General features: G+C 38.6%; 1 protein-coding gene across 4 annotated transcripts; it reads right to left on the bottom strand.

Moving 5' to 3' along the window:
* Nucleotides 1-27,553, bottom strand: LOC135472801 (OTU domain-containing protein 7B-like). 4 transcript variants are annotated; one of them, XM_064752476.1, is made up of 9 exons: nucleotides 27,521-27,553; nucleotides 19,692-19,818; nucleotides 9,710-10,498; nucleotides 8,967-9,206; nucleotides 8,561-8,659; nucleotides 8,157-8,284; nucleotides 7,755-7,891; nucleotides 6,919-7,217; nucleotides 1-6,294 (listed from the first exon to the last, which is right to left on the bottom strand). In XM_064752476.1, the coding sequence occupies exons 2-9, from the start codon at nucleotides 19,774-19,776 to the stop codon at nucleotides 4,973-4,975; spliced, it is 3,099 nt and encodes a 1,032-aa protein (XP_064608546.1). In that variant the 5' UTR covers nucleotides 19,777-19,818; nucleotides 27,521-27,553; the 3' UTR covers nucleotides 1-4,972. The 4 variants fall into 4 exon arrangements, with proteins under 4 accessions (XP_064608546.1, XP_064608548.1, XP_064608545.1 ...); XM_064752478.1 differs by lacking the exon at nucleotides 27,521-27,553 and adding an exon at nucleotides 27,476-27,520; XM_064752475.1 differs by lacking the exon at nucleotides 27,521-27,553 and adding an exon at nucleotides 27,444-27,514.

Raw genomic sequence — 27,553 nt, 5'->3', positions numbered from 1 at the left:
TTAGTTCACAAACATTTCAGCTTTATATTGCACAAGTTTTTCAAGATATACTGTACATGTTGAATACTTATAGCAACAGTCATATTTACATTTGTCTGGGAGAACATCGACAGTACAGAAGCAGTCCATGAATCAAATCAAAACCAATCATTTTGGCGGTATCTTGGAACCAACGTCAAGGGAGAACGCATGAACTGATAATAAAATGCCACAGATCACTGATATGTCAAACGCACAGAGCAAATTTCATTTTTCTGGTTTAAGATTACACAAACGGGTTTTTTTTTTGACATATTAGTGGAAGTAGTGAGAGGCTATGATAGTGTGATATGTCACAAACAACTTGAATATCTGTACAGTCCAAATGAAAAGCCAAAATATCACTGTTATATTCCAACCTCGAAAAAGCTGACTGATGTGAAGATGGACTAAAGCATCTATCATAGACTGGACACATTGGGCCCGTTTCACAAACTTATGTGTAAACACTGCCAACGTATAACCACAATTGCAGATTTCATTTTGGTATCAAGGTGCCAACGCAGTTTCCGTATTTCAAAACCGCTACTTGAGAAACGCCCTTTGCCACTTTTTCGCCTCTAACATTCCATTCCTGATCATCATCTTATCCCTATATAAGAGATTTGGTTCACGTAGCAATTCCTCTGTAACTCTAAAATCCAGGATTTACCAACTACTTTTAGCGATGACTAGTTAATGTCACATAACGAATACACGAATAAAGAACTCACTGCCGTCTAGGAACCATATGTTTTTATGACTGGAAATGTACAACCTAAAGCCAACAGGATGCCAAGGCGTAAATTGATCATCGAGGAAATACACAATAAAGAGGATTGCATGTATTCAGCTTATGTTTACATGTAAATCTGAAATTTGGCATGAAATCACCTTGACAAGGTTGGATATACAGTTTTAGGAATTTCAGCATCTAGACGTTTTATTAGCACACAGAAAACCCTCCCATTAAATTTGTATTTCAAATATTACCTGCTCTGGCAAAGGAGGCGAACCATAACAAGATCAAAGAACAAAGCACTCACTGGACCACAGATCGTACAAGACCAATACCAAATGCTAAGATTTACAAGAAACAGAAATCAGATTCTGGGAAACATGTATCAGTAAAATTGAAAACAAAGACATCTCAGCTGGATGAAGACACTTTACCAATATGCATAAAGCAATTACACTTGGTTTGCTTGGACAGGACTGACTGTCCAAAAAGAAATTCACATTAACAGATTAGCACAGCATGTAGTATATGCCACGGAAAATAAATAGGACAGAGAGGCCTGATTTTACACAATATTGACATAGTTCCACAACAAGGATTCTTAAAAAGGGGTTATGTACAAAGTCAACATGATATATGCTTCAACATTAACAGTATCATACATCTCTTCATTTACTAAGAACAACAGTTAGTAATAATCAAAGTGGATGGTTAGGTGCATCGTCGTCTTAACAACATCTGCATAGAATACATGGTAAAAAACGTCCACCATAATGTGGTAACAATTGTGAAAGTAAAACTGAAACCGACACTACATGTATCTCAGAGTGCACCCATGATGAATTAGAGAAAACGCAAAACCCAAAGGCCACATGATCAGTGCATCTAAAGTGTGAACCGTACAATAAATTGTTATTAATTACTACACATTGTGAACGAACTTATCTTCTGGAAAACATGATGGGTGCATATGAGGCAATTCAGCAAAACCTTGACATGTTTAAGTATACAGAAAATATTTGACAGCGACAAACTGCTTCACTTTCAAATGCCAACTAAGCGATATTCGCCATTATTAAAAAACGCCCTGCATAAATTTTCCAAGCGGATCAAATCATTAAGAAGTCTCTTTCACCTTTACGATATTGCAGGTCTTACACCTTCAGGTCCACACATTCAGAATATACAAGCTCATTCACAGGACCACATCGAACCTACAGGAAAATGGCAAGATCAAGCAATCTATATACGACAGTGGTTTAATGAGGGATGGAAGAACAAGACTCAATTCGCACAGGTATTGATGGATGACTGCCATTCTGTAACATGTACAAGGTGATGTAGCTGCATGTTAAGCCTACTCACTAATGCCTTTATTTTGTTTATCTGCACATGAATATCACTAGACCCGAGGAAAACACAGAGTGGATTGTACATTGGAGTGTACAATACAAGGTGTAGATTCTATGGGACAGACAACACATTGCCGTATAGTACCGTTGATGACAAAGGCATGGTACTGGTTCACCACATTCCATTACCATTCCTCAAGGTGTGTATATAGGCACTGTAGGTTGGTGGTATGTTCCACTGGCAAACAACTGTAACACACTCCAACCAGTGCACTACCATTCCACTGAAAGAAAACACTGACTGGCCAGTGGCACAGCACGTATGAACCAGTGGTAACACCTCTGACCAGTGAGAAACGTTTGTCTGGCCAGAGGGATACTACATGATAACCAGTGGCATACTCCATCTTAACCAGTAGCAACACCTCTGACTGGCCAATGGGAAACCATTGTCTGGCCAGTGGGATACTAAATGCAAACCAGTGGCACACTACACATAAACCAGAGGCAACGCCTCTGACTGGCCAATGGGAAAACATTGTCTGGCCAGTGGCATACTACACGTGAACCAGTGGCAACACCTCTGACTGGCTTCTGGGAAACCATTGTCTGGCCATTGGTATACTACACGTGAACCAGTGGCAACACCTCTGAGCAGCTGCTGGGAAACCACTGTCTGGCCAGTGGCATACCACATGCGAACCAGTGGCAGCACCTCTCTGTTGAAACCAGTGAGAAATCACTGCCTGTCCAGTGGGAAACGACAGCTTGTTAACCAGTGGCAGACTACTGGCAACCACAATCAGGCTACATGTGCATGGATACCATTGAAGAATTTGTAGCCTGGACTGCATCACTAGAAGTGGACGAAATACATTTAACCTGCTTTAACTTGTTTAAGCTCTCAGCTTTTTTGCAAATCAACTTTCACCAAATTAGATGTTAAATCCTTTTACAATTACATTCACAAGTAGTAAAAATAAAAAAAAGTGCATTTTACACTTTTGGTATGAAAGCAAGGTTTTCAACTATCTCTTTTCAAAAATGATTTCAATGTACCTTATTGCATATCTGGAAGACAGCAGGGTTACATGCACATGTACATAATCAGTAGTTTTCACCGTTTGGAAGTTACCATATGGCTTGTGCCTTACACGTATACGAGTAACTGAAAATGATACCCAAACGCTGTCTGGCATTTCATCAGCATGCTGAACATGTATTCTAAATAACAGTGGCTCAAACAAAATATGTGTATTCTCAGTCAACTTTGGCAGGTGCCCCTTCATGTACATATTAGTGCATTAACAAGCCTTACCACTGTAAGTGCAAAAACTACGACACAGGTACCATGCATTAATGACACGTATAAACAGCCCCACTGTACATAGAGGTCCACATTCACAACAAGCTCGACTTTTACCATTCAAATGTAACATTGGAGTCAATTCAAATATAGATGGTTGCATCAAATTTCCAACATGGCTTAGCTCAAATGTACATTGTATTTTACAAATAATCTGTATTTACATGTAACATACATGTACCTTGACACACAACTGTATTGAAATGCAGCCTCATATAACAATTGAGAGCAAAAGCTAAGACAGTCACAACCAATAAGTGGTCAATGCCTTAACGTTTGAAAATGTCACACCACAAGTAAAAGAAACAAAAACATCTCTATGCATAGCATGCAAAGGGCTGGTAAACAATATACAGAACAGTTCCATTCATCATCTACTAAAGTAACACAGCAACAGATCACATTTACATAATAAGTTCAAATTACATAATGTCCACAAGGGCCATTTTGTTGGAGCAACTATAGTAGGATCCACCATGTACATCAATAAGTTTTCTTATTTTTATGAGACTTCATACCTATGAGGTAGCATCATGTAAATGTACAGCTTGGAACAAAGAAGAGCGGCTAATATACATGCATCCAAATGCATGGGTGACTAGGTCTCAGACTTTACATTGATCAACAAACACTGATCAAGGGGAGAGAACTGACAGGCTTAATCATCAATCTGAGTGTGGATTAAAGACGTGAAGGATTCATGGGGAAGGTCTTTCGTGTGTCTTGAGAAACCTATCATGACTGTATTTCTTAAATATGATATGGAATAATCCAAGTAACACCAAAAGTGACTAATGGCTGTAAAAAAAAAAAAATTAAAATAGAGAAAGAAAGAAATCATAATACCTTGAACTGAAAGTGTTATGTTACAAGAAAGCAACTTAAGCGGTTTCAGTGAATGCAAATCGACGAGCATACAACAACAATAAGACATTAATGTCAATCCTCACATGCATACATGTACATGTAAATAATAAATACATAAAAAGCCGTCATTAATACGGGCATGTATGTACAGGTGCAAAGTATGCTTAAATATATGTTAAATGATATGGCACTTAACCTAACTACATTGTGTACATGTACTTGTAATCTACAGAGCATGTGAACAGGTTTGCTTGGGACTGGAAATGTAAAGTTACCTCACAGTGTATGTGTTGCACATTGCACTAGACAACATATCTTCACTATACTGATATAATGTATATATATGATGACCTATATACAAAAGTAGAGAAAATTTTACCCTGAAGCACAGGGTAAATCCCATGTTCTTGAACACACAAACAAAAAGGAACTCATCCATGAATCTGAACTTTCATGTAAATAGCTGTACACGTGCAATATATCAGCATTTCTGAAAAATAATGATCAACAGCTTTGACAACTAAATAGGTACATATTTGCACCTGGAATCTCATGTGTCAGTCATATCATTCCCAAATAAATGTGTACAGTCAACACAGCGAATCTAAACACAGCCAAGAAAAGTTTTGACTATAGCTGAGTTTTTGCAATTTCCAGTGGCACTAGGGGAGCTTTCTGTTGTTCCTTGAAACACTTGGAGCAGTAGTTATTGTTGGATTCACTGCCATAGAATGAGCAACCAGGAGTCAGACAGTGTTGATGTTCAAAGCCCTTCTTCTTCTCCTGGTAATCAACATTGTCGTAATGGCAGTCAGGTGACGGTGTACGCACCACTTCACGACTAATTGACGGCAGACTGCTGTTGATCTCGTGAGCTCTGTTCACAGTGGACAGTGGTCGGCATACGTTCGCTTGTCCTGCAGCTATAGCGCGGGTCTCTGCAGCTCCAGCGGACAAAGGCCTTATTGGTGGGACTTGACCTTGCAAGGGTGCTAACTGTGATTTCTCTGGGTTCCTGAGTTCTAAGCTCTCTTCCACAGCTACTGGGGCATAAAACTTGGACTTGCCACACTCCTTTCTGTACATGGCGTCTCCAGAGAGTGTTTGGGCACGGGGCCCCGGGTATGTGTTGTATACAAATGGGCTGGTTGATGAACCCACCTGTTCCAAGGCCTGCTTCTTAGATCGTATGAAGCAGTCTGAGCAGAGGTAACTACAGGATGCTGTCCCGAACATGCTGCAGCCTGGTGTCACGCACTTCACAGGTACTTTTCCGAGTTCCCTGTCAGCATTCTCTGGGGGAAGACGATTCCTTAGTTCCACACCCTTCTGCCTCTTCAGCTCCCGATCAGCCTCAAACCGCTTTTTCGCTTCTGTCAGGTAATTTTTAACCAGCTGCTCCTGCATGGGGGATCTGTGAGTGGACAGTTTGGCACATAAGACAACATGCTCCTGGTCAAACAGGATCGGAATGCATGCCGCCATTTTGGTATTCTGTGTCATCCCGCAGGCTATCGTAGAATTCTTCCCTCCTCCTCCATTCTTGTCAGGAGCTTTACCCTTCATTGCTTTGCTGATGTTACCGAAATTCTTCTTGAATTTTTTCCCCATGCTTCTACCGAGACTTCCAAACTGCTTACTGACACTGTGCATCTGCTGTTGCAGTTTTGTGTCTTTGCGTTTCTCCTTGCCCCCGCTGCCTGCACTCTCATCGGAGTCCACAGATCCGCTGGAGCGCTGGTCACTGTCATTGTCAGTGTCAGCTTTGTGGAAGGGCAGTTTGACTAGGTTCATATACCTCTCAATGAGCTCCAGCTTTTGACTGATGCTCAACTCGAGATGAGACGTCACTTGCTCACTGTCAGCAGATGACCAATCAAATCCTTCCCCGGGGTCAACAGCAAAGTGCAGAGGTAAAAGGTCATACTGGCAATCCACAATGGGAATAGCCACTAGAAATGAACAAACCATAAAAGTCATGTTACAATTCTGCTACATTTCACAATGAAATTTAAACTACAAGAACTTCAAAGGTTTTGGAATCAAAACATATCATGAAACTTGCCCCTATAACAAAAAATAAAATTGGCGTCACCTTTTACTATAGGGTAGATATAATTGTACCATGGTCCAACAGACTGATCAGTCAATGTACTCAACTGATGTCTAGAATTTTCAGGCAGTATGCACAAAAATATGGCAAGTTGCTCAATCTAAGAACAAAATTAAAATAAAACAGCAGGACACTTACATTCTAGACTTATACATAGCTACATTATCACAGGATCAAGTAATTTAATTTCTGAATAGCATGGAAAATGTTTACAAATGCACCGTATATTGTGATGAACACGGTACAAATCCTGATTGACCATTCCAGTTAATCATGTAACATATCTGCTTGTTTACTTGCATGTTTTTTAATTTTAAATTCACCAAATGCTAAACACAAAATCTGGATTACATACACAGACTGATCGTCAGAATGTGAAAACTGTAACCTGCAACAGGAGTTTTGATTTAGCTACACCTCCTCCCGCCCCCCCACTTCAACTCATACAGATTTAAACACTTACCAGGCAAACTGTGACCTTCATCCGGGGGAGACCCTTCCTTCTTCATGGGAACCAGAGCTGAGAAGTGGGCAGCATCGTAGGTCAGCAGTAACGGGGTGTGGTGACAGTTTTCTGGCTTACAACCCAGTGGCAGATATATCCCACCAAAGGGAATGGGGGCAAGAGCCTCTCCGTTGGTGTCCCTCAGTACCTTGTCAGCCACAACGAGCACGGGTCTACGCAGAACATGGGACAGCACAAACACATGTAGTTCCTCCAGACTCTCGTAGACCACAGGTGAGTGTTTATGGTTGACGGATCTGTAACAGGTGAAAAAACCACTGGAATAAGACACGAGTTGCTTAATCTGACTGATAGATCAGTTAAACACACAATGCAAGATAAATAACATACAAAAGAATAAAATAAGGTTAATATGCTGGTCTATTTGACCTCTCCTAGTGGCAGGAATTCTTAGGCACATGAATAATGAATGAAGAAATCTTGAGGAAAAAAAAAACAATGGATATGACTGGGAAATTAAAAGAGGAAGAAAGGTCTTCAAGTATCACAAAATTCCAAACATTCACAAATGTTTACCTGAAACGACTTTGTATATGGACTTGTGAAGTGCTTGAAATTTTAATGCCTCAAATGTGGCAGGTACTTTGGAATCTTGAATGTTAACAACTTTACGTTATAGTTTATTATGATGTCAACGACTAAAACATGCTGATGAAGATTTTACCATCTATAGCAATTCTAGGCTTTGCAAAGGTTCACATTGTACAACGTGGATTCACATGTACCTGACAAAGACACTAATTTAAAAACTGCCCTAATAAGCTGGTACTGACCCCTGAGTGATGGGACTATCACAGCAGCTTTTTTCTCGTGCTGTTTCCTCCTGGGTTCGACGTGGCTCTGTTGATGCCAAACGCAACAAGTTATCCCACTCTGTCTTCCATTCTTCCTCGGAGTAAATTAGTCCCGTCTGCAAACACAATATACTGACAATAAGCAGCTTCACCTGATCCACTATTAAACTTGTTCATATTTACACCACTGCATATGTTTTAAATAATTCCAATGCTGACATTAATTTAACAATGTTTTTGAAAGCTGTTGAACTTTTCAGATTTCAATCCCAGGTCGTTGCGATAGCTTCACAGTGAGTAGATTTTTGTACGTCTTTGGTTTAATTTGAAATTCTGCTACCTTATGAACGGAGCAACGCCAAAAAAAAAAAGCCTAGTTACCTGTTTGTTGACCTGTGTTTGCTGGTAACGCCATCGTCTGAAGAGAGCTCCATGGAATGCCCCACTTGTCATCGAGTGGTACAGGGCTTTCCTCAGTATCAGGTCTCGGTCATGGAAGCCCCACATGGCTGCAACAACAAAGCACAAATCAGGTATAATTAACACATAAAGGGTGTGGGAGTCGGGGGTGAGGATGGGGTGGGGTGGGGTGGGGGGGGGGGGGGGTGCCTTTCCAAATACAGAGACTGACTGCTATTAATTAATCAAGTCAGATTTAGCAGATAAAGACTGTGTTTATTTGGGGTTTAACATGTATCTCATCATCATTACAAAGGTGTCTATCGACACTGTATACACCGAAATCAGAAATCTTGAACTGGACCTTGAATCTTGAACTGACTTACCAAGTGAAGCTGCATGAAGCAGACAGTTGCCGTCCCCAGTTGTGGCCATAGGGTGTAATCTCTGTGAGATACCAACATCTGACCACCAGTTAAGACATCCTGTAAATGCAGTATAGCAAAATGATCAAAACCTTTTCTTTGAGAAGGCTGAAATGAAAAAAGTCTTTTAGTTTGTGATTTTTTTTTTCTCATGTATAAAAGAAGAAAAAAAAACAAAAACAAATTGAGCATGTACATGTAAAAACTGAAGTGGTTCATTATTTGCAAAAATGTATCGCCAAATCATCTGTTATGTCACTAAATCGTCTGTTATGTCACTATAGATTTTCCACAAGATTTCTAATGACAAGGGGAAATAACTCTCATGGTGCAGTCACATATGTGAGTAATCTCCCTTCACACTGACCCGCCTGCTCTAGGGATATCAAAGTGGAAGTTTCGATAAGGTCTTTCTCCAGGAATCCACGGAAGTCTTCTTGGTAGACGGTGAGGTCTGGTAGTATAAAGGTCAACTCAGGTGTGTCCACAAAGTACTGAATATGGTCCTCAACAGATTCCCGGATGTCATGTAGAACATCATCCCTAGCTTTGTTGACAAGCTGTAAATTATCAGAAGTTTTGGAAATGCCCCTCTTCAAAACTCTGCCTGATGAAGAAAGAAAATGTCAAATCAGTTATACACCACTTTCACACAGTGGGTATTCATATGCACACAGTGGGCATTCATATGCACACAGTAGACATTCATATGCACACAGTGGGTATTCATATGCACACAGTAGACATTCATATGCACACAGTGGGCATTCATATGCACACAGTGGGCATTCATACGTTCATATGGACACTTTTCCGACCAACAAATCAGTGATCAGGTAATATTTGCAATGCCGTAACAGCTGTCAAAATGGCGTTCATTGGCCGGAATTTCAGGCCTTTCTTTTGAATGGAGGAGTTACCTGTCCTTTGTCGACATGGATAATTGTTTCTATATACTGTCTTTAAAGCAATAATGCCACTATCAAATTAAATTCATTCGTGATTCTGACAGCTTGTAATGAGGTCGGCATCACATAACTTTAGCTATTCAAGTTGTTTGTGGATATACACAAAATGCTCACGGAAATTTCCAACAAAACATCCTCTTACCTGTCCCATCATCGGCTTCAGTTGCATTACTTCTTACTAAAGGAGCTTTATGAGTCGGTGTATCACATGGTGGACCATCCACTCTGGAGCCTCCTGATAATGGCGTGGGACTAGGGGCTTTCCTGACACCGTGGCTCTGTACTGGGGCAATTGAAACGAATCCTGATGATGCCGGTGGAGGCTGGGAAAAAGGCCGCTGTCGACTGTCGGCTGTGAAGTGAGTGATGGGCACCTCCACCGCACGAGTCCGGTCTGGAGCGTAGTCCTGGTAAGGGGGGGGCAAGCTTGAGGACGGGATGTGACGGACAGGCTCCTGGTACTGAAGCACAGATGCCGGGCGCCCCATCACAGCAGCAGGAGGAAAGACTTGCCGGGTTGGGTTGATCACAGCACTGGGCTGATGGGTGGGGGTGGGGCGTGTGGCTGTCGGGGTGGTGACGATATGAGGGACTTGGCTGGTCACCTGGACTGGCCTGAGGGGTGCTGCCATGCCCCCTCCCCCCACCAAACTGGCAGGTTTACTGTCCACGTTGTTGGTACACATTGCTGAGCCACTGCGACTAGAGTTGCTTGTGGGGTAGGCAGAGCTGTTGTAATTTGTACTGTTGACAGGCTGTGAGGAAGGCCTAGCCACCTGATTGGTAGGTTGGTTGGTCGCCCCCACGTATATAATGGGCACATGGCGCACCTGGGGTGCAGAGGGATATTGGTATGTATTGGGGGGTCGGGACGAGGGCTGACGACTGGGTGTGAACATCTGAAGGGCTCTCTGATAATCCCAGTTACAACCTGCAGAACAAACATATTCAGATCATCAGTGAATGACTGAAAGGTTAACTCAAACAAAACTCAATGTGTAAAGCAGAACAGATATGTAAAATAAACTTACAGGGGTGGGGGTTGTTGGGTGGGGCAGAGTGCATTAAACATAATATCAAGGCAGGAAACTCAAGACGTGCTTTAATTAGATAGAAAACAATGGACAATTAACATATTACAACAACAACTAGATCAAAGAGCAGAAGGCCTTGGCAGAAAGCTGGCCCAAATATGAGCTGGATATGTTATACCATCAACACCAACAGTCAACATACCAATGGCACATCTAACACTTTGAGTCTATAAACAAAGTCATAGCAAAACTACACTCATGAGTCACTTAATAATCTAATGACCACTACAGTTTGTGAATACTCTGCTGTGCTTATATATTTCTCTGCATGGACAGATGGCTTAATAACAATAGACCCTAATTCATCAAAACACACTCAGGGGTGCATAGCGTAATATCCCTTTAACAGTTTATAACTGTCAATAACTTGAAACGTCAAATTATTTAATTAGCCTTATAACATATCAAACATTGCCATGCTTCTACACATGTACCTTGCCCTGCTTTTAGCATTTAAATCCTGGAGTCCTGTTGACTATTGTTACCCTATGTTCTTACAGTATATTTCATAATCTTTGTAATACTGTAATTCTAAAACCTTTTCACATGTTTTCAAAGGTGTTTATTTAAAGATATTCTGAAGGCATTATTCTTTGTTGACTGATAAAATCATATTTTTTGTGAAACCCTGACACTGGCCAATTCAAACAATGTAGTTTTGTTTCTAAAATCACAAAAAGTCTATTTTTTTTTTCAGTCTACACAGAATAATGTCTTTAGAACATGCTTACATGAACACCATGCAAACATGTGAAAAAGTCAACGAATTACAGTAATAAAGACAAACCTTCCCACATATGATATACAGATATGCACATCATAATGGTGGAAGACAGGTGGTCTTAATTACACTGTGCAATTGTTACAATGCAAGGCTACATCCCACATAATGATCTAGGACTAAATGAGAATAAACATGTACATTGTGCTTGTCCCACATGAGGTCTACATCCATGTAATCAGATATGCCCGAAACTATTGTGTGGGTACAGGTTTACACGTCTGACAGTTATTAATGAAAGAGGGATACATGTAGTTGATGCTGACAAAAATGATCACATTTTCATGTACTTACATAAGGCGTGCTGGGGATCAATGTACAGGTATTGCCCGACTGATCAGTAATCAATATAATGCCGCAGATGTAACTGTATAGATGTACATGTATGAGATTACCACTGGGCAGTGAATATGCTGAGGAAGCAATCGACAGTGAAGCCCAGATTACACATGTATTATTAATATACATGTGTATGTATGTAAATATGCTGCTGAGAATGTTCTCAGTGTGAGTAATTAGTTACTTTTGTACCTGACACAGGTATGCTACTTCATACACCCTGCACAGATGACAGTAAGCATGACACAGACACAGTCACTAAAGCTGTCACACAGAGTTACCTTGCCTTATACCACACAAAAGCCAGCAAGCTTGTAATACCTGACACATGTCCTCAGAGCATGACCTACTGTAAACATCATATATACATGTGTACAAATGTGAACTGTAGTGGAGTGCAAGGCAATATAACCTTGAAAACAGGATGCTGAGTCAGGGCAATGGGCAATCCTCTTTTTGTTTACCTATAGAAATTACAATTTGACACCATAATCATCATTTTTTTACCTGTTCATATGAACATGATAAATGCACAAATTTCAATGATAAACACATCACACCAGTTTACACATGATACATAATGTCCTGAAAGATGATATACATGTACAGGTGTTCTCTTTCAGTGCTAGACTTGAGGATAGCTATAAAGAACATATGATTTATTTATTTATTTGATTGGTGTTTTATTTCGTACTCAAGAATATTTCACTTATTATATGACCTCGGCCAGCATTATGGTGGGAGGAAACCCACGACCTCCTCTGGGTATGGCTGGAGAGGAAGCCCGCATAAGCCCTGGCGTTCTATTAACCACCTCAGCTATGGAACACCCTCCCCCTTCCCACTCTCTTTATACATGTACGCTCATATGAATTACAGTTCACTTTCTTAAAATTTTAATGTCTTCAGCAGTCACTTTTCACGCTGCTTCATTTCTTTAACCAGGCATGGGAATATTAACGAAGTTGTAAGCTAGTATTTGTTTATTTATTTAATGAAAATAGCCTTAAATCTCTGCTTGGGCATGTACATGTAGGCTGGTAGGGGCCTACAAGCACTCATATAACTGATGCTACATACATGTAGATGTAGGCTGGTAGGGGCCTACAAGCACTCATATAACTGATGCTACATACACGTAGATGTAGGCTGGTAGGGGCCTACAAGCACTCATATAATTGATGCTACATACATGTAGATGTAGGCTGGTAGGGGCCTACAAGCACTCATATAACTGATGCTACATACACGTAGATGTAGGCTGGTAGGGGCCTACAAGCACTCATATAACTGATGCTACATACACGTAGATGTAGGCTGGTAGGGGCCTACAAGCACTCATATAACTGATCCTACATACATGTAGATGTAAGCTGGTAGGGGGCCTACAAGCACTCATATAACTGATCCTACATACACGTAGATGTAGACTGGTAGGGGCCTACAAGCACTCATATAACTGATCCTACATACACGTAGATGTAGGCTGGTAGGGGCCTACAAGCACTCATATAACTGATGCTACATACACGTAGATGTAGGCTGGTAGGGGCCTACAAGCACTCATATAACTGATGCTACATACAAGTAGATGTAAGCTGGTAGGGGCCTACAAGCACTCATATAACTGATGCTACATACACGTAGATGTAGGCTGGTAGGGGCCTACAAGCAATCATATAACTGATCCTACATACATGTACTTCAATTAATGTAGGTGTGGCACTTTCATATATAATTAAATGCTTTTCAATTTCCTAAATTGTGAAAACTTATGTCTGAACTAAGTTAGGACTTCATATAAAACTGTTTCTATCTTTACTACAGTAAATTCAAATAACAACATTACCTTTCACGCCTTTCTATTATGCACATGTGTCAGTTTAGGGTTGGAGAATGTGGCAATGTGAGAATTCTAGGCACTCTGTGTAGTGTATCACCCGATACATGTTCATTGTTTTCAAGCTTTAAATAACCCTTCCAGTGTAGATATGGTAGAGAGACTGGCCTGTAACAGTTTGAGATAGCCTGGCTTGGGGTCATCATCCTTTACAGCCTGTTTAACAGAGCCTCTGGCCTCATTCTGACCCACTATAAATTCCTGTATGCCTTGGTAGAAGTACATGTACATGTATGCACTAGTATACAAACATACATTGTACACATACACTGTACTACAAACATGAATGCAGGTCTTCAACATCAGAGATTTCATCTGAAAGCAGCCGGGAGGTGCACACAAATTATAACTCTTTTACACAGACCTACAATACATGTATATGTGCATGTGATCAGGAATTTACTAGAACCTTAGATAGTAGGGCTACTTCAATGGTAAATGAACATGTTTGTTTCATGCAAATATCAACAGATGTTTAGTACAAATAATGTATATTAGAATTTATTTATTTACAGTATTTACCCAAATTCTTCAACCTTTTCAACCATCACTGCGACCAATATTTTAAAACCTTCTGAGAGAACTGTATTGCACAGTTTTATGAAGCTTGCATCTTCAGTGACACAAACAAATCATTTTGGGTGCCATTTTCATGATAATTGTATGCACAGACTCTCCTGTAAAAGGTCGAAAATGTTGAAGATTTATGGTATGCATAAATCTGGATGTCTGATTTTCATAATAATTGTATGCATAGACTCCCCTGTAAAAAGTACTTTAGAGGTCAAAAAGGCTGAAGATTTACAGTATGCATAAATCTGGTGTTTGTCTGTACATGTATCTATGTAAGACCTGTAGATTCAGGAGTGGAGGACAGTAAAGTAAAATGCAGTGTTATACAAGATGCTTACATGTACATATAGTTTCAGTATACGTGTATCATTTTGTCAAGTCATCAAACTATTAACACTCCTGTTATACAAATTAAATCTGTAACTTCAAACTATAATAGGTTAACAAATTCTGATTTGAAGTTACAAGTTACAACTTTGTTCTTGTAACAGCTAACTAAAGGTCTCTATTGTCCACAAGTGGCAAAGTATTAATACAGGACAGGTTGAAAGAACAAACACAATGCATGACCATTTTGCAGGCTGTCTTGGTTTTGAACCAATCACAGGTGTAGAGTTTTCACAGCTAGGGCATGTTACTCCTTCACCTTAAACATGTGACTGCAGTCTAGGCCACACCTTTTCTGATCAGCTTACACTTAAGTTCATTCCCACCTGAACATATGTGGCACACAATGGACACCAGTAACAGGTGGCCTATAGCAGAGCTAACCCACCAGTCTTCCATTTTCCTACAGCTTTACAAAATACGTCCCCATCTGCATGTAACCTGTAATCTGTAAGTAGTCAAATATAACAAGTCTCCTTGATTGAGATGTCTTTAATAAAGCTACATGTTTATACTGGCATGCGTAATTACATATCAAATAAATGACAGTTATGTATTCCATGCATAGAACACATGCATGGTTCATCAGTTTATTGCCTCTGCATTATTGCATAAATTTTTGCCATGATCAAGAATACTGATGGTCATATATCACTGTTGGATTAAGATGCATGAATACAACAACAACATCGTGCACAAGTATGTGCGCACTAGCAGGGCAAAAAACTGTCTGTTCTAATTGAGACTACATGTAAGCATTTATACAAAATAAAATCTACATGAACCTGTGGAAAAAAAAAACAAAAAAACAAAAAAAAACAACTACCGGTATCCATATTAATTGTCAAATATCTTGCTTCATAAATAAGCCCAGTTTACAAAGGGGCTTGCTAGATTTGGTAGCAAGGCTACCAAAGATGTCCCCAGTAGGAAACACCTGAATGCAAAACTTCCGTTCAATACATAGATGCAGAGAGTTAATGTCAAAGGGCCAATACACATTAAAAAATACACGTAGAGTGTCAAAACTTTGACCAGAACCAACAAAGTGACTTACTGAGCTGTTTGTAAAAGCTAAAACGTATTATGAAACAAGCTGTTCGAAAAAAAATCAGTGAAACCATGAACATACCAATGCACTCCTAATTAAGTTCAGAGAAAACATACTCAATAACTGTTACATGGGCATGCAATTACCTTCTCCAATCATTTCTATTTAACTGGCAATCAGCTGATCTAGTTTGCAGACTGGTGTGTATCATCAGTCAAATTTACACAGGTTTTCCTAAAAGTCATCAAGTACTATAATTGTGCACTTGAACTAGTTCATTACTTTAGCACCAATATTATAAAGTAACCATGACAACGGCATGACCAGATAACTCCTGATGACTGCAACATGAACCGCTGCTGGCACATGTTTGTTGCCTGGTTATGTACTTTCTTGTCTATTTCCTCATGCTATTACCGGGACATCTTCAAAGAACAAGTAATTTCATCTCATTACATCTATCCTGCTTGCTACGATACTATATTATTCACTTTTATTCAGGAAGTCAGCCTATTTCATGTCTCTACCATATAGTTAGTTAACAATTACCTGTGATTATCTAACCAAGTAAATATGTCTTTATCCATGTTCTTTGTTTGTATTAAACTGTAGTACTTCCATCAAGGAAATAAATGACAGAAAGCATAGCCTAAAGTGAGCAATGTTACACACAAAATCATTATGTTTCAAATGTGACAGAAAAACTGATATTTTAACCGTGGAAATATTATAATATGGATGTTCGTATTAATTTTATGCATACAGCCAAAGTCCACAAAGCTGTTATTGACTACTAAGATCATGACTTTATGTACCCCTAAATGATCATAAATTTCGCCCATGACTAACTTGCTGAGAGTTCTGAGAGTTCTATTGATTTTAGTACGGTGTTTTGAGGTTTGTTTGAAACATGGGATGATATTCTACAAGAAAATTGTAATATTTAGCACCAAATATAATATTTTGTGACATTTACTTGCATTTTGTGGGTGGAAGTTTAGATCATTTAGGGTAACTACTGTAGCATCACCTCATATACATTTGCATGTACATGTATGTTGCCATGGTAGTCACATACATGTATGTTGCCATGGTAGTCACATACATGTATGATGCCATAGTAGCCACATACATGTATGTTGCCATGGTAGTCACATACATGTACGACGCCATGGTAGTCACATACATTTATGTTGCCATGGTAATCATATACATGAATGTTGCCATGGTAGTCACATATTTTTGTGTTGCCATGGTAGCCAAATAGAGACCATTTAAGAATCTTAAGGAGTGCATGTAAATCTACACGTGTTTGCTTCACGTAAACATCTACATATGGCTTATGAATTGTAGAAATAATGTATGTAAGAGTTCATTTTAATATTTTACCGTACATATTTATCTTGTCCGCATTTATATTTATGCTAGATCTGTGGGTTCATGAGTGGAGGATGGTCAAGTTAAATACATTCATAAACATGTACATATAGTTTCCATGTATACATGTATACATGTACTTGTACGCAAGCACAGTAATATAAACACGTACAGTACAATCAATGTTAAGCTAACTGTGAGGAGGTACTCAATGGTAGAGTGGTCTGCTTAGAGTGTACATCTATGCGAGCTGTATATATGTCCTTCTGCTTACTACATGTGCATAATGCATGTGAGCTGTATGTATGTATATTTACTTTAGCTTACTACACGTGCATAAAGTATGTGAGTTGTATATGTACATGTACTTTAGCTTACTACATGTGTATAAAGCGTGTGAGCTGTATATAAGTACATATACTTTAGCTTACTATACTTTCATAAAGTCCAGATCATCAGTACACTGAACAACATGGTCATTTATTCTATCTATGAGATTTATTTATTTATTTATCTGATTGGTGTTTTACGCCGCACTCAAGAATATTTCACTTATACGACGGCGGCCAGCATTATGGTGGGTGGAAACCAGGCAGAGCCCGGGGAAACCCATGACCATCCGCAGGTTGCTGACAGACCTTCCCACATACGACCAGATAGGAAGCCTGCATGAGCTGGACTTGAACTCACAGTGATCGCATTGGTGAGAGACTCTTGGGTCATTACGCTGCGCCAGCGCGCTAACCAAATGAGCCGCAGAGGCCCCCAACCTATGAGACCTTTAGTGTCAAGAGGTGTGTCAGCTAGGTACACATGTACCTGGTATTGTGCAGCGGTTTCCTCACTCTATTTTTTAGCAAAGCATATGAAATACCAAGTATTATAGTCATTATAAGTTATAATATATTATATTATAATCTCAAGACTATAGACTCAAGAACAACTGCAGCTCCTGAGTAAGGACTAAGGACTCAACGATATATCTGATATCCCTTCCGGCTCACTGAGTTTGGATATTAAGTGGTACTGCAGGTAGGATTCAGCACAGAAAAGTCAGAGGAGCATTAAAAATTTAGTTCAAATCATAGCCCATTTGTGATGACATCATTGTATAATCTGCACATACAATGTAACACAGATGTGCGAAAACCCAACACTGCACTTCCTTCCATCCTAAGCAATACACATTGCAAGTGTGAAGTCAACCAGAAAACAGCTGTGCAGAAAATCAAAACAGAAACAAAGATTCCTTCTTTAATACTTACCTGTACATGTAGATACACAGATTGCAATACTTACAGGTAAAAACACAGATACATCATATATCTACTTATGTACATCTATATGGTAAACATTCCTATCTTCTGAAATAAACATCACTTCTCTGCAATAGGTGATGAAAATTCCAACTCAGCTTCCAAATCCATGGGTCAACTGGGATACTACTGTAACATGTATAGCACCGATTGCAAATGTCCTGTTGGGACAGTCCGATTTTCATTTAAATTACAACAATGTGCATAAATCCATTTATCGCACGAACTATGCATATATGTACTTGAATACTGTACATGAACAGTGTGCGCAATATATCTGGGTCATGTTCGCTTGAATAAATATGCTGATATGCAAAAAGGGCCATCAACACTATTGGACATGCTGGCCAGCTATTGTCCCTAAGGTTCTACTAACAATGTGTCATTAACCGTGACCATGTACAGCCATACAGCCCTGGCAGAAGCAGGGCTAGGACAGCCTTTATTGTATACTGTGATTCCAAGTCGTGAAGTCTATATCTATACAATATGTCCACGCAGACTGACATACTGGTCCACACCATATAAACCCTCAGAGGAGCTGGAGCATCCATCAATAACTCATCAAGAGACAATGTAATTCTTCTGCATAGATGCTCAGGTGAAATGAGGCTTAACGCAACATGTCCTACATGGATGAAGGATTCTACACTCCTACCACACTGCCAGGATTTTGAAGAAATATTCTCATGCTTCGTCATCTTTGTAAAGCAATGATCTGCGACTAAGAGACCCCACTTGACATGTCCTTGTATACCGTTTTCACTTAGCAAATGCTATCTAGTCATGAACATTTGGTTTGGATTAATAAATTCATCAGAAAATCTTTGACTTTGGCTACAGTTTGTAGATGTTCTGGGTCCCTTTCTATATTTCTATGACTGGCACTTAACACTGCCTATAAGAACTTGTTACTCGCACAGTACATGTACAGCCATGACACTGGCCATCTCTATCGATCTACATAATCGGGCAAAGGTGTGGGAATCCCTTAACTTCAACAAATTTTGTGACTTAAGACTGCGACCAAACTGGCAACACAGCATTAGTACCATCAGTAAGCCTGTGTATTATATATCTGTCACTTCATTTGTTTATACTTGGCTCCTGTTCATATATATCAAACTCCCGGATGTTTCACTTCTATGAGGTCGGTCAGTTTTATGGATAGAGTAAACACAAAGATGGACATACATGTAGCATAATCTATGTTCTCCCCTGAATATACAGAGGAGAAAATATGATAAAAACATCTAAGATCGTTGTCATGGATGATAATGGAATAGAATGGTAAGAAAACACGTACGTGATAAAATATCCTTTGCAGCCTCTGGTTTTGCTCCTGTCAATTGCACAAATCTCTCCAAGATATCCCTGCGGTAAACATCCATAGTTTTTCCTGTTAGTCATCTTCGCCTTACATGTTCGGAAGTCTGCAAAGAGAAATACAGTGATAGATATTATTTTAACTCCTGGACACGTAAAATTAAAACAGAATGAAAAGTTCATTAAAAGTTAATGGTACAGGCATAAATACAACATAAACTTACGCTGACATGCTTCTAACAATAAAACTGAGCATAGCAGACCACATGGATATATTACAATGATTTGAATATGTGTACATATTGTTCCACGTACATGTACATTATAACTGATGTATATATCAATAACAGATCACTAACGTATACATTTTAGATTCTGATTTAATAACTTCTGGTTTTATTCTCAAATATCAACAATAATCAGTCAAAAAATTTTACACTATTTAACTCAGGTAGAAAGAGGCCTATATTACAGTTATCCATTTCAGCTAGCTGTTATTTTAAGTAGAACACAATTTATTTGATTGGATTTTTATTGTGCACATACATGTATTTAAAAATTTCTCGCTTTTCATGCCCCCCTGTAACAGTGGTTAGGTCTTAACATTCAGGGTGGAAAGACCAGCAGTCCCAAACCAAACCAGTTGAACTTTAGGTATGACAGGTACCTGTTTTACCTTCCTTATGCATATACATGAACAAATGTACCTGATAAACCTCCTTTTAACATACTAAACAACAACTACATGCATAGCATGACTACACATTTAAGGTACCAATACTCTTTACCCAGTCACAGATCAGCTGCTTGTTACAATACCTTGCATATGTTTCCCATGTGCTTACAGTATGTAACTAGTACCTTACAACATGTATACTAAAGCGATTAGAAGTCAGATGTGAGGTGCTAGATCAGTGCTAACAGGAACAGGGCTTGCAACGTGCCTAACTGGTTCTAGTCCTATGTCACATCCTGCTTTCTGCTTATCCCACTATTAATCTACCTGGTACACAGCATTTCACAAGAACATGTACATATATGTACAAAGATGTACGCATAACGCCCAAATTGTGGTATACAACTATACAAGAAAGGTGAAGAAAATACTTTAGATACTTCTGGAAGACAATAATTACATGCTGATGATTAATGACGCTAAGATTATATGGTAACATTAATGAGAAAATCAGAAACACAATAAGACTATGTTGTTCAATGACAAGTGGTATCAGAAGTGGTACCTTAAGTTATTCACTCAATTTCCATAAATGTACAAAGTGCCTAATTATTGTCTCCAGGGTGCCAAGGGTAAACCACCAACCTTTAGGAAGTTATATTTACTGATGAACATCCATCATTTGATGTACACATTTGCATGGCATATCTGTTATTTTCAATGGGTGTTTTAAAGACAACCACATATTGTCCTAAAGGATCAACAAAGAATGAGGCCGCAAAACCACCCACAATAGCACACCCACCCACACCTCCAAATCAGAAGGTTTTTTGAAGCACATATATCCTGCTTCCTAGTTTAGATTTATATGTATATTTATTGCATTTAAATTTACGTTGAGACAGATTTGCTTGCTACAGTGCTAGTTTAATTTGTTATAGCTTTGTTTACTTATATTTAAAGTATGCTTCAACCTGTGTTGGTTCTTTTTCCAATGATACAGAGAAAACACACTACCCATACAAATCCACAGCTACCTACTATGTGTCTGGTGTTGAACGCTCCAGCTATTTGCAGGATAGCTATAACCTGCTAAACCAGTCTGAAGAATATAGCAGTCATCAGCTACATGTAACTACAGCATAAACAATAGCCTACAGGTAACTGTATACCCCATCCCAATCAGAATATCGGACGCATTAAATGTACACAAACAACACTAAATCTCTGCATAAAACCGCCATTTTCTGATCATCAGGTTTGCGTGCATTCTCTGTGTTCTGCATACATGCAGATGCCCAACCATGACAGAATCCACGCACAGTACAACTGTATGCACACACTCTCTTACAACAACATGTGCATGTACCTGTACCTGTACTTACACATAGGCATTCATGTAGATAAATCCACAGCATGCACTCTAGTATTAAATTACATGTATATTGAAACTGGCTATTAAACTATACATACACATCAAGGGTAAAGCCCTCCCACACTTGTCTGTAAAACATAACTTCTAAGACCTACCGGTACTTTACTTACAAGCTGACAATCCTTCTGTCTGGATGTACATCTACAATGTAGCTTCATGTCCAAAATCACTCAAGGCATGTAAACTTTCACGCTACATTACGCATCATACTTACACAAAATGCCTATAAATGTACATTTACAAGTGTCTCTGTTTTTGTTTCAAGCTTGAGTGGAGATACCTGATGACTTCATTTTTTCCACAAATCCTTGCCAATTTTTTTTTTTTTTTATGACTAAGTTTTTATGGATTCCTAATGGTTGAAAATTCACCTACCTTTAACATGTTCAGTACATGTATAGTACATTATCGTAAGTTACTGACAATTCAATCAGTGATTCACATAGCCGAGTTATACACGTCATATAAACTTTGTAATGAACCCAGGCTTCACCTTGTTCATGTTGTCACCAGCACAGATTTCAACAAAACATTTTCATTGCTTGCTTATTTGCATTGGGTTTTATATCAGATTGAAATGTTTTTCTCTGTTCAGAATGAAACGCAATACTGCCAGGTCATACTATCACATATCGGTACTGCTTCTATCATATTACAATACAGGCAAGCCTACAAGTATTTAACATACATGAAGTAGAAATAATGCATACGGGATTATTATATGCATTGCATGTATATTTATACGCCTGTACATATATTTGTAAGAAGACTAATCTTACTTTGAAAATTTTGAGTGTGCTCCATGCAATCTTAAAATGAAGGAATTTGCTTAATATATTTTGTTTTACATATGAATCTTTGAAAATTAATCATAGTCTGTCTACAAGTCAACAGGTGTACTAATGCAAATAAATGCCAGCTCTGTTTAACTAAAAATACTGTCATTGACCTAATGATTGGCATGTAGGCAATTCCTGGCACAAACAAAGGCCTTAACATGATACTTCGGATGTCAACATTTTAAGTTTTTCTCTACATCGTGGACAAATCAATCAGAATTAAGCAAACTGTGTCACTTGAAAATTGATACGACTACATCTGAGAAAGTAACAACACTTTATTAAAACAATACTTACACAGTGTATTTGCATTTCCTGCAGAAAATGGCAATTTTGAATTTACATGTGAGAGTACTGCTTGATTATGTTCACTGCAGTGATCCGACTTGCACATAATGATGCAAAGAACTAATTTTTTTTTGACATGTGCATGTTTATGCAAATAGCATTTTTTCTTCTTTCATTTGTGTTAAAATACACCCTGAGAGAGTAAGCCCATTAAAACTGCATCCAGATTCCTCTGGCTTGTCTGGGGCAAAACGTTTACACATTTAATTTATTATACTGGGATTTTCTCCTCACGGTTTGAAATGCAATATGTACCAGTCTGTTCTTTGCGCCCCCCCCCCCCCCCCCCACAAACATATTATTATGGTAGTGTACAACAAATGTACACATTTAAATGGATGTTAGCAGCTAGGGCGACTTGCAATCGTAAGCAACTAGGTACAACTCGATGCAGTCCACCTACACATAGCGCTTATCTCGAAAACGTAGACTGACTAAAACCAGCGTCCGGCCATTTGCTTCCGGCTGTTCCTAGTTGTTTCCAGTCGCCAAAAAGCCAGTTGCTCTCAGTCACAAGGTCGATCTACACCCGGCTATTCACTACCCTTTTTCCACAGCTATGGCTCTGTCAAAAGTGTGGCATTAAAAGTTAGTATATCAGTTACAATCACTGCAGATAAAAAATATTGCTACACTGTCAGACTGTAAAAGATGAACATATATTCGCATCACAGCATATGATGGATATATAAATCAAAAATATTAATAATTTCACAAATACATGTATTGATTAAAACACAGATATTATCAGAAAAAAAAGAGAAATGATTCATTTGTTTGTTGGTGTTTTACGCTCTACTCAAGAATCAAAAAATTGAGGTTGATGTTATGTGTACTGTATATACATGTATACATATACACATACACACTATGTATTTCCCAATAACTTCCAAGCTTCAATCCACAATATGGCTACAATGTTGCTGAAATAGTGTTAAGACATGTTCATTCATTCATTCTGTATTAAGCTTGCTATCTTAGATATCTAAAATAAAAGCATGTAGATCCACACATAGATAGCTGTAAGGTTAAAAGTGGGCTTGTATTAATTCTCTGTACTATTTCTACTCCCCAACACACCTCAACACACACAAGAAGAACACCACCACCAGCCTATGTCTACAGATTTGCATACATGTTATTGCAAGCTTAAACTACATTGTAAAACACATATATGCAAGCTTGCCTATGTCAGCGACACTTTCTTTGCCAAAACAAAGTTAATTCAGAGTTGAGAGCATTTTGGAACCTCAAGAACAACAGTACCAAAGTAGACACTTTTCCCATGTACTACTGATATGCTCCAGTGGTTTGCTTATTGTGGATCTTTATAATGGAGGCATCTGTTCTATATGTACAAGGTGACATGACCTGCCTCTGCCCACCGTCCAATTATAAAGTCCTACATTCAGGAATAATGAGATGACCTCTACTCGCCCACCACTTACTTGCATGTATTCTCTTGCAACTGTCAAAGTTCCTCGCATAGTCTGACAATACTTGTAACTATTCACCACCATGGCATTACACACGCATAAAATGCAGTTCTCATTGTTGGTAAATGTCTGCACGTAGAGCAGTTGAATTGTATATCTGCATGAATGCAGTCAAGGGTAACGCCACACGTATATAACTCTCAGACACGTACATGTTAATCTACGCATCAGGTTTTTCCTCAGTTTTTATATTTAATGTCTGATTTAATTCTTTCCTTCCCTATGATTCAATAATAGTCAGCTATTCACCAGAAATAACTCTCCATACATGTATGATAAGGAAATCATGCCAAAGATACAAGAAGATTATCTGAGGTTGATGACAAGTGGAAAAGCCTTCTTTCTACAGCATGTGGTATCATTATGTATTGGTGCCTTGATAGGAAATATAGTTACATGACTGCATTACTTGACATTAACATTTGATGCTATATTTAAGTACAGCTTAATTCTCTTAGATCATTCAGTACACACATGCATGCAGGACAATGCATCATCCTTATACATCATCATGTAAGCCATGCTCAAGTGCCGAGGAGATCTCCTGAGATCCACAGAATTTTGCTTGTTAACAGATTATGAAGAGTTCCATCACTTCACGCTGTATTCATCAGTTACAAAATAATATCATTCTCCTCCTTTTCATATAATTATGACTTTACAAAGTACCGGACAAAATTTATGCTGACATGCGCTGGTATATAAACACTAAAAACTGTTGTCCATGCAAATCAAGTGCAAATTATATATATATGTACACACAAACATACATATATATACATATTATATAATTTCTTGATATCAATATGTTATTGCTATGTTTAATTCACAGAGTCCGGTTGCTCTTGCAAAATTTTTGTGAAATTTGAATAGGGCTTATTGACAGATAATCATGAAAGATACGTTAACATACATGCACTATCAAATATAGTCAGAGATTGCTCTGACGTTAGTTTTGGCAAAATTTTGTTTGGCCAAGGATGGCCCCAAGCCATCAGAGCATGCTCCATTTAAAAACCTGATGCAATTTTCTGCCCTTGCCAAATATGTTCGCTTTGAGCATCACCAAAGAATCTTGGACCCTTTCGGCCTCGGAAATACGAGATCAACATTTTACTTACCATATATCGACAGCCGAAAAGGTAAGGAACACAGACGTCTGTAAACTTGAAGGATTAGTGTCCAGATTTAACTCCTGGTCCTAATTGTAAGGATTCTAACCTGTTTAGACATATTATTTATTACACAGAAGCAAATATACTGCTATCTGAATTTGAACCCGTCAAGGATGACGTTGATGTTCTGATTTATGACACTCTGGTCAGACTTCGGATTCCGAGATATCCGACGTTGACCTTGATCTTCATCCAGACATTTCCAACCACACTGACAATGTGGACCGTACCTTTATCCTGTAATATGCTACATGTATCTAATCTTAAGATTTAATATTTATCTACTATCCTGTCTTTCTATCCACTTCACACTAAATATTCTATTGTTTGGAAACTTAAAAAACTAACTCCATGGTTCTTCAATGACAGCAAACTTTTTTGTGGAGAAATTTAATACACTTGTTGTTACTCAACAAGTTTAGCTGTTTTCAACAATGTAGTAAATGGTGAAGCTTTGACAGCTCATAAAGGTTGGACTGGTATGATGTGATTCGAGGGAAAAAATAAAACCAGCCTCATTATATAGTGATTTTAAGTGCCATATTACTTGTTCCACCCTTTTTCAATATATTTTGGCACTCAATTTAACGATGTATCCAGGGGTAGCTAATTATGAAACAATGATGGATCTGGACACTAATCCTAAAGGCTGTGGAGACGTACTTGATAAATACTTTTTGTCCCAAACGCTGTAACACACTGCCACGGCAACTGCATCAGGTTTTTAAATGGTGCGCACTATGACATTAGATTGGGGCCATCCATGGCCTAACAAAATTTTGCCAAACCTAACGTGAGAGCAATCTTGGACTATAGCAAAGGGATCATCCTGAAAACAGACTTTGTTATCGTACATTCTGTGAATGTTACAAGTACAAGTATATCTTTATATACAATCATACATGCAATCATACATATAAGTGTAACACAGACTACCAAGCAGTATGCATGTCTAAGTCTTGCTGTACATTATTATACAGATGCAGTGCATGCGGGTAGGCGTTCTGCCAGGAGATACTGCATGGCACATGCTATGAAATGATGCAAGTGCACACATGAATGACCATGAGCTAAACCCCAAAATTCTATTGTATTACACATGTTCAAAGGAAGAGACAAAATCTTGTATGGATGAATAAAATATTAAGCTTCACATGTGTACCAGTATTTATTATACATAACATGTGATATACACATGTGTATTTCACTACCATTATCCTGACTTGAATCTTAAGACAACCGGATACATGTACGTGTGCCACTTTAGCATGATTAGCATGTAATACTGTGGGTAATCAGCAATAATTTAGCTGCTGTACACACAAACTTGAAGGACTTGTGCACGTTTGTTAAGCATGTTACAGAGGACTATTGGCATTATCGTAAATTTTAGCAATTGGCTTACATGAACATTCGTATTTGTGTAATGATAAAAAAAAAAAAATTGTAAACTTACACTGAATTTCTTATTCTGAGATGATTGCTCATGCTTGTTATAGATCTTAAAAAAAATCTCAGGTGACTTTCATATGCTGCAAACCTTAACCTGCACGATAATAACTGAATCACGTCAGAACCTTCTACAGAAAATGAGGTAAATTCCAATAGAGGCCAGCGAGATCTCCCAGTTTGGAAATGAAATGTCAGTTGACTCCCGAGAACTTCGAAAATACCGACAGTTTGAGAGAGGCCGCAAGCACGGACTGAAAGAGATTTAAATTAACCATGGCACTTTTCATGAGGCATGCCCATGAACGACTCACATGTTTGTTATTCTGTTGGGAGCGAATCATACCATATTTGACGCAAAACTATTAAACAAGCTTGTCGGATGACTCACGTTGAACGAAGGGCACTCTCGGCTGACAATCAG

This window comes from Liolophura sinensis, chromosome 8 (genome assembly GCF_032854445.1).
Source record: "Liolophura sinensis isolate JHLJ2023 chromosome 8, CUHK_Ljap_v2, whole genome shotgun sequence".
NCBI classification, from domain to species: domain Eukaryota; kingdom Metazoa; phylum Mollusca; class Polyplacophora; order Chitonida; family Chitonidae; genus Liolophura; species Liolophura sinensis.
Note: the sequence above shows the minus strand (reverse complement) of the source record. Positions and strands in the feature narration are given on the sequence as shown.